We start from the raw sequence: 8,150 nt of genomic DNA on the forward strand, positions 1-8,150 counted from the left end.
ACGCTTTTCTCAATGCCAAATAATGGATAGTAATGAAGAACGGTGTGGAACTATTCCTGGGCTGAGCAGGTATGGAGCCCATCAGAATAAATAATTAAGAGCAGCTGATTATAGAATCAATAACTCACTGGAGGAAAATGAGAAGTCAGATTTGTGAAACTGAGCGACGGGAAGGTAAATATACTCATAAATTTACTTGAGTGGACAGAGTTTTGAGCTTTCTTTTGTCTCAGTTTTATTGTAAAGTAATTTCAATAAATATTGGTAGGGGGGGACAAAGCACATAAATGCAATAAAAAACCTTTCAGGAAAGGAATATAGAGAGCTCCTGCCAGACAGATATTTTACTGAAAGTTATTATAATACCTATCTTCGGTTCCATAAGTCCTAATGTAGAACCAAGTTATTTCAACATGTGGATTAAAAATGTGAAATACACATTTTAAAATAGAGTAGTGAAAATTATTATGTTAATATAGAACTTGGCTAATAGTAGGGGCTGAAGATTTTCCTCCTCTCGAGGCGGCAAGGTAACGTAGGCAGTCGGCCCAGGGGAAACATCGTGGTCATATCCCTCGCTACAGGGTTCACTTCGCTACAGTGTCACCTTTGACAGGTGACACTGCTGATATGTGGGGAGGGGAAAGGAGGACAGAAGTCTGACAAGGCAGGACATTACATTCTTGCTTATTCTCTAGGATTTTGAGAACAATGTGGTAGCTAAAGCAGCTGTCATACTGTCACTTTAGTCCATCTCTTTGCTCCAGTTATCCTTTGCTACTGTGGGTGTACACACACGCTGTGCTTTTTCATGCCTCTGAGCCTTTGCAAGCGCTGTTTATTTTACCAGAAATGCCCTTCTTCTCCAGCCCCGCAATCCTGGCTCTTTCCTCCCTGCTCCACCACCGTCTGTCCCCGAGGGCTCATTTTCCACTTGTCCTCTGGCCGGGCAACATCTCCACTCTCCTGCTATCTGCTCCCTCGGCACCTTACATTTCTTTTGTCCTAGCTTTCAGTTTACCGTGTCAAGTGTGCCTGTTTACTTGGCTGTCTCATCAGAGACTGTGAATTCCCAGAGCAGAGGATCTGTGTCTTATCTATCACTTTGTCTTTTGTAACTGTTGCAGTGCTTGACAGGCAGGTGTTCAATAAATATTTATTGAAGTGATAAATGACTGAATTAATGAGAAAAGCACCTTGATGATGCAGTCACCTGCCACTGTTGGTGTATCCAGCAGTGCAGACGCTCAAAACTGGTTTGTGAGAGGTCATAGATTTTTTTATTCTTCCTTGAATAATTTACAGGCAACATTGGTATTGGGCATAAGGAAACTATAATATGTAAGCACTTTAAGCTTAGTCTTTGGTGAATTATGAGTGCTTTGGATAATAATTGCAAGGGGAGCGGTGCCTGTGGTTCAGTGAGTAGGGCGCTGGCCCCATATACCAAGGGTGGTGGGTTCAAACTCAGCCCTGGCCAAACTGTAACAAAAAATAGCCGGGCATTGTGGTGGGCACCTGTAGTCTCAGCTACTTGGGAGACGGAGGCAGAAGAATTGCCCAACCCCAGGAGTTGGAGGTTGCTGTGAGCTGTGACTCCACAGCACTCTACCAAGGCCAATAAAGTGAGACTCTGTCTCTAAAAAAATAATAATAATAATAATTGCAAGGGAACAAATGCAGAGAAGATGGCACTGAAGGCCCCTTGATGCCTACTTCCTGACCATATGAATAGAAGAAGTTTTCCTAAAGTAATACTGAAAGCTGAGGAGATGTTGACAGTGGGCAGTTTGAAATGACAGCAGTCACTACAGTTGTCTATAACTCTATACCCTTGGTTATCATTGATTATCATTAACTCTATATCATAACTCTATATCATTGGTTATCATTAAAAGAGTTAATGCACATTAATTGCTTAGCACAGAGCCTAAATATAGCAAGTTTTAATAAGGAGTGAATGTTCATTAGTAGACATGATGCTAGGTAGTTCAGAAATCTATTTCTTTGCAATACTACTACCTGCTCTTATCTCAAAGGAACTAAAAGTAATTATACAAAATGGTTGTAATTATGGAAAAGTACACACACAGCCTAAAGCTGCGCATTTTGTTTAAGGACAAAAGGCCATAGCTCAGTTCTACTGATAGAAATTCTGTTCTGAGTCCGTATGGCTGCAACAGTGAAAACTTCACCAGCCCTGGGAAGCAGTCATCAAGGAAGCATGCCAGTTCTTTCAAGGTTCAGCATTAGACCCTACTACATTTGCTTATATCTGGGAAAGATGTAGGCAGGAAGAGCAAAACCAACTGTAAGAAAGCTTGGGGTTTTCTGAGCGTAACTATAAGTCAAATGGCTGTTACTATAGATTATGATCCTAAGCTGCTCATTTTATTCAAAAGCCTTGGTGTGTAATTCCAGTGGTTTAGAGGTCAGAAAGAAATAGCTAAAAAATAAATAAATTTAAAAAAATAAAAAAGAAATCCAACAATCTTTTATGTTTTTCTTTTTATTAAATCATAGTTGTATACATTAGTACTATCATGGGGTACAGTGTGTTGTTTCCATATACAATTTGAAATACTTTCATCCAATTGGCCAACATAGCTTTCATGTCATTCTCATAGTTGTTGTGTTAAGACATTTATATCCGCATTTAGAAAGATTCACATGTACGCTTATAGGATAAATCATAGGCGTAATCCCAGCAATCAGCCTCCTTCCACCCATCCTCCCCTGTCCCCTCCCTCCTTTAATGCAGCGTTCTTAATTCTGAGTCCTTTATGCAAATCAAGGCTGATGCCGCTAGCAGAACAAGTCCTTCTGAAAGTATAACATGTTCTGGGGGAGGTGTGGCCAAAGGCAGGTTTTCTGCAAAAACAATGGCTACCAAGTTGGGAAGAGGGGATTGATATGTTTGTAGTTGTTTTGGGAATTTCAGTTGGCTGTGGCTCTCGATGGCGATGATGAGGTTTAGAGGGATGGAAAGGCAGGAACTGAATTCGTAGAAGACCCATGCAGATTGGCTCCAGAGCCATTAAACAAGATCATCTTTCAATGTTATTTTAAGTTCTTTGTAAGTATGTTTCCTTTATTACTCTTCACAGCAGGTGTGACCAGAAATAGTACGAGTGCCATAAAATGGAGGTAATGAATTACCAGCAACAAAGAACAGTTCTAACGGGGAATGAATCATACAAAATAGACTGCATCATTAGACTCCAAATGTAGTAAAATTAGGAATGGCTACCAGGCTTGGAATTACAGTGATTGATTGGCTGGTTGGTTAATTGAGGTAGTGAGGTAATTCACAACATAACATCCCTCAGTTCACTTTCTGACTCTAAGTGGAGGAGTTGAGATTCACAGTTATGCTATGCCTGAAGTCAACCTACCCTTACCATGCTCTGCTAGACTGCCTGCCTCCCATTTAACTTCCTCTGAGTCTAGCACCATTTAACCATTTATAGGGGCTACTGGAAAAATCTTGTTCTGTGGCCTGGGAGGACCATTATTGTATTCATACATGCTCATATAGAAAACAGCAGAAAACAAATCTCTGGAAAGTGGGGCATGGGGAGGCTTATAAGAGGTAACAGGACTCGGAAGAAGGAAACAAACACATGCGGGGCTTCAGTGGATATTAGGGGCCCATTCTTGAGATGAAATTATAGGTGGAATGGAGTGTGAGAGTGGGGCTGGGGACAGTGTCACTCAAACCACAGGAGACAGAAACTTAGTGATATCAGGGGAGGCTGGAAGAAGCTAAAAGAATGAAAAAAGCAAATATTCTTTTAATTTTTCTCCTGCTTTTCTGAAAAATAATTTTTTACATCAATTCTTTTAAAAAAATTTTTAAATTGACAAATAAGAACTGCACATATTAATTAACACAGTGGTGTTTTAGTATGTATAATGTATAGAATCAGATCAAGATAATCAGCATGTGCAACATCTCATATGTTTTTATTTCTTTATGTCAGAAACATTCAATATCCTCCTTCTAACTATTTGAAATTATACATTATTAAATATAGTCACATCATACTTAGGAACACTAGACTTTATCTCTCTGATCTAGCTGTGATTTTGTATTCTTTAAAAATCTCTCCTTGTGGCTCCCTTACCTCGTCCCTTTCACGAATCATTTCTTTTGACCCATACAAATATCTCTCCCTTGAGTTCAAGAATTCCCTACTATTCCCTACTATTGTGTTAATTCATGTTTTGGTCTCTATCAAAGTTATGCCTTGTTTTTACACATTTGCTCAATGGCCTTTTAAAATTTTATTGCTTTGGCCTTCAGTCTTTGAAAGAAACTCACTAAATTTTCATTAAGTTACCAGTTTTCACTCAGTATTAGGAGCCAAAGCCCTCCAGGACCATTCTGCAAGATCTTTATAGTTAAGACACTACAATTTCTAAATGAATACCCTTCTGAAGTGTACTCCAGCCTCTTTTTCATTACCACCCTCCCTAAGGAGGTTTTTGGACATTTTTTTTCTCCATTTGCCCTTCTCCCACAAAATTATAATACCAATGATATACTGTGTATATATTGATGTAGCTGTGACCTTTTAGAGGGTCACAAACCATTGTAATATTTAAGATTCTTCCCCAGCCCAAATCAATTTTCACCACCTTGGAGGAGCTATTGCCCCTATAGAGAATACATGCTTATAAACTATCAGACAAGGATTGTGGCTCTTCCAAAATAGTGTTTGCATCATATAATTGCCTTCTTCATTTGCAGTTAACATTTATTCCCTTACCTTCTCCTTTCCCTAAGTACCCAGAGGTGGACCTGTAGCAGGCCTTGTCATAACAGGACACACCAAGGAAATATGCTTACTATTCCTCTAACACAATTAATGGTAGCCCAGGATACAACTACCAGCTTCAGTTGCTGGAATTGAAACCCACAACTCAGCGGCATCTAATTGATGAAAACCAAAAGCGTGTTTGGAAATTCTTTTTTTTTTTTATTTATTAAATCATAGCTGTGTACCTTAAATGCAATCACAGGGTACAGTGTGGTGTTTTCATATACAATTTGAGATACTCTCATCAAACTGATTAACATAGCCTTCATGTCGTTTTCTTAGTTATTGAGTTAAGACATTCATACTCTGCTTTTAGGAAGATTCACTTGTGCCCTTGTAAGATAAACCATAGAGGTGACCCCACCCATCACCCTCCCTTTCTGCTAACCTTAAAGAGGAGCAGGGTTTGAACTACCGTATTTCGCTATGTATATTGTGGTCCTGTCTATAAGGCATGCACACCTTTTTTGGCTCAAACTTCTAGGAAAACATTCTTTCATTTTTAACATTTTAATTCAAATTTTTGGTAATTCAAATATTTATTTACTTATTTATATTTAGATACTTGTTTTTTGTATCCTAAAGGAATTTTAGCTTTTCTAACATATTATTATACCAGAAATTTCATATAACAAATAATTAGAAGACACAAGAACAGATACAAGGTACAAGGCATTTCTTGTACTGATAGCAAATAGCACTACCCGTGTGCATGCTCATCCTCATTTTTCCCTCAAAAATTTGGACAAATACATGGGTATTACTCACAGAAGAGATTCTCATCTCCCTGTAAAATGTAGAATAAAGATCAATAACGTTGTTTAAGGCACGTCTTTGCCACTGCCTATAAATGCAATGAATTATCTAACATGGTTTTTCTTCCACTCTTTGCTGTGTCCAGTAATCCTGTACCAGGCATGTCTATTTTAAAAAGGATGCATTCTGGGAGTACTGAGCATACGGGTTGTCATATGTATTCATCTGCTAGGAATGCCAGAACAACGTGCCACAGCCTAGGTGGCTTAAATTAAACAACAGAAATTTATTTCTTCATAATTCTGGAGACTAGAAGTGTGTAATCGAGGTGTTGGTGGGGTTGTTTTTTCAGGGACCTTTCACCTTGGCTTGTACATGAGTCTTCTCCCCTGGGTCTTCACAGGCTCCTCCTCCCGCTATGTCTGTCTGTGTCTTAATGTCTTCTTTTTACAGGGACACTAGTCATGGTTGGCTCAGGGCCTATCCTAAGGACTTCATTATAACTCAACTACCTCTTTAAGACCCGATTTCAAAATTCTGTCATGGCCTGAGGAGATGTGGGTTAGGACTTCAACATAGGGATGAGAGGAGGATGTAACTCAGCTCATAATGTCTGTAAGGCCAGGTATCAAGAAGCTCATTGTGAGCTGCAAACACAAGCTTTGAACACAGACTTTGTGTTTAAACTCTTACTATGTGCTTTACCAGCTGTGTGTCCTTCAGCAATTCACTCAACCTCTCTAACTTCAGTTCTCATTAAATGGAAGTTACCCCATCCCAAAGGACTACCCAAATGGATAGTTACCCTGTCCCAAAGGATGGTTGTGAGAATTGTGCCTGATTTATTAATAATTCCTACAAAGAATAGGTATATATACATGTCTGACTTACACAGCATCGGACTGAGTAGTAATCACTCCGTAGAAGGGACGCGGTTTCCTTATTACTTTTTCCTCTTGAATATGGATCCAGACTTTAGAGCACTGGGAATGAGAATATCAGCAAGTCTGTTAATATGAATACATACAGAAAGGGAAAGAATGAGCATTACTGATTAAAAACAATACATTGTACTCTTATACGTGTACACGTGTAGGCCAAAAGTTTGGGTTTTTGCATAAGGCCTACAAATCCATTCGTTCATTCAGTAGTGTTTATTGTGCACACAGTGTGTACCAGGTACAGACAGCAGACTTCCCACCTACTGTGTGAGCAGGACCCTTCTCACTGCCCATACTCACAGTCCTCTCTATTTCTTGCAAGGGATTCCCTGGCATTGAGGACTATCTACAGGACTCAGAATTTAGAAAGTATCTCAAGTTGAACTAATATCAATACAGTAAAACTTTCCTTCTGCTCTCTTTACAAACAGCCCTACCTGTATTCAGGGGCAGCTGTGTAGTATCACTCTCCTGGTCCACATTACTAACTCAGCTATTGCAGCAATTACATGAAGGAATTGTTGGCAGTGATAAACAGCCCTTGTGCCATTGCTGACCAGAAGGCATTCATTCCACATCATTCGTTGATTATGCCAGCCTATGGATTCACAGCCTCTGAGCCGTACTCTCGAGACCACACACCATATGCACTAGGACCCCCTCAAAGACACAGTGTGTTTCTGTGTTGGTTTGCACTCTTACAATGCCCACCCTTTACTTCAGCCCTTCTCTCATGTTTCTGATTCTCATAACTGAAATAAAGTCTAAATAGAGTCAAGCTACACAATGTCACTTATAGGGATAGGCTGAGCCTCCTGGAATCCCTTTGGGTTACTCAGCTTCATAGAAGGCCCCCATGAATTGTCTGTACCCAGAGACATTCACAGATGCACAAGGATTAAAAATTCTCCATATACTCCATATCTTCTTTAGAGAAAAGTAATAATAATGGTGATGGGAGATGGGATGCAGTGATGAATCTCTGATGTCTTTGTTCATTGGTTTCCTTAACTCTCCTTTTCTTTCTTCTCCCCACCATGTTATTCTTTCTTTTCCATGAACAGCCAACATCAGATGACCTTGTTTCATCTGCTGAATGTTCAAGTGATGACGAAGACTTCATTGAATGTGAACCCAGTACAGGTAGGTCAGGTCAGTCTTGTTTTGCTTGCTTTCTTTTTTTCTTTTGCAAAAAACAATACATACATATATGTGATTATACATGTGTTTTATATATATTATAGTATGTTAATGTGTGTGTATTTTCTATATCTATATATGTATGAGCATACATATATAAATATTAATATATAAATGAAAGCATCAAATCCCATGGAAGGAAGTAATAAGACCCCAGAAAAATTTAAAGTCACTAACAAAACTAACTAACAAAAACTAACAATAACTAACAAAAAAAACTCCATGCCATGTGACCTAACTTTGGGTAATCAGATGTCCAGATTTACTACTGGAACAGCAAATGTATAGTTGCCTGTGGCAGCTATGAAACTGACAAGGGGTGGGGACATGAAGAAATCTATATTGGAATGACATCAAAAAAATACATACCCAAGGTAGAGGCACAAAGATTGGTAAATATCACTTAAACATCATGAGTTGTTCTTAGCCT

General features: G+C 39.0%; 1 protein-coding gene across 4 annotated transcripts in view; it reads left to right on the forward strand.

Annotated features, from left to right (window-relative positions):
- Positions 1–8,150, forward strand: part of NRXN3 (neurexin 3) — a 1,203,771-nt gene that overhangs the window by 1,137,979 nt on the left and 57,642 nt on the right. For 3 of the 4 annotated variants that reach the window (XM_012803511.2, XM_012803512.1, XM_012803513.1), the window contains one exon: positions 7,585–7,663. In XM_012803511.2, the coding sequence (XP_012658965.1) occupies positions 7,585–7,663 (79 nt within the window). Of the gene's footprint in view, positions 1–7,584; positions 7,673–8,150 lie in introns of all 4 variants that reach the window. The other variant, XM_012803514.1, reaches the window with a different exon arrangement.

Source organism: Otolemur garnettii, unplaced genomic scaffold (genome assembly GCF_000181295.1).
Source record: "Otolemur garnettii isolate 467f Iridium unplaced genomic scaffold, OtoGar3 scaffold00020, whole genome shotgun sequence".
Lineage (NCBI taxonomy): Eukaryota > Metazoa > Chordata > Mammalia > Primates > Galagidae > Otolemur > Otolemur garnettii.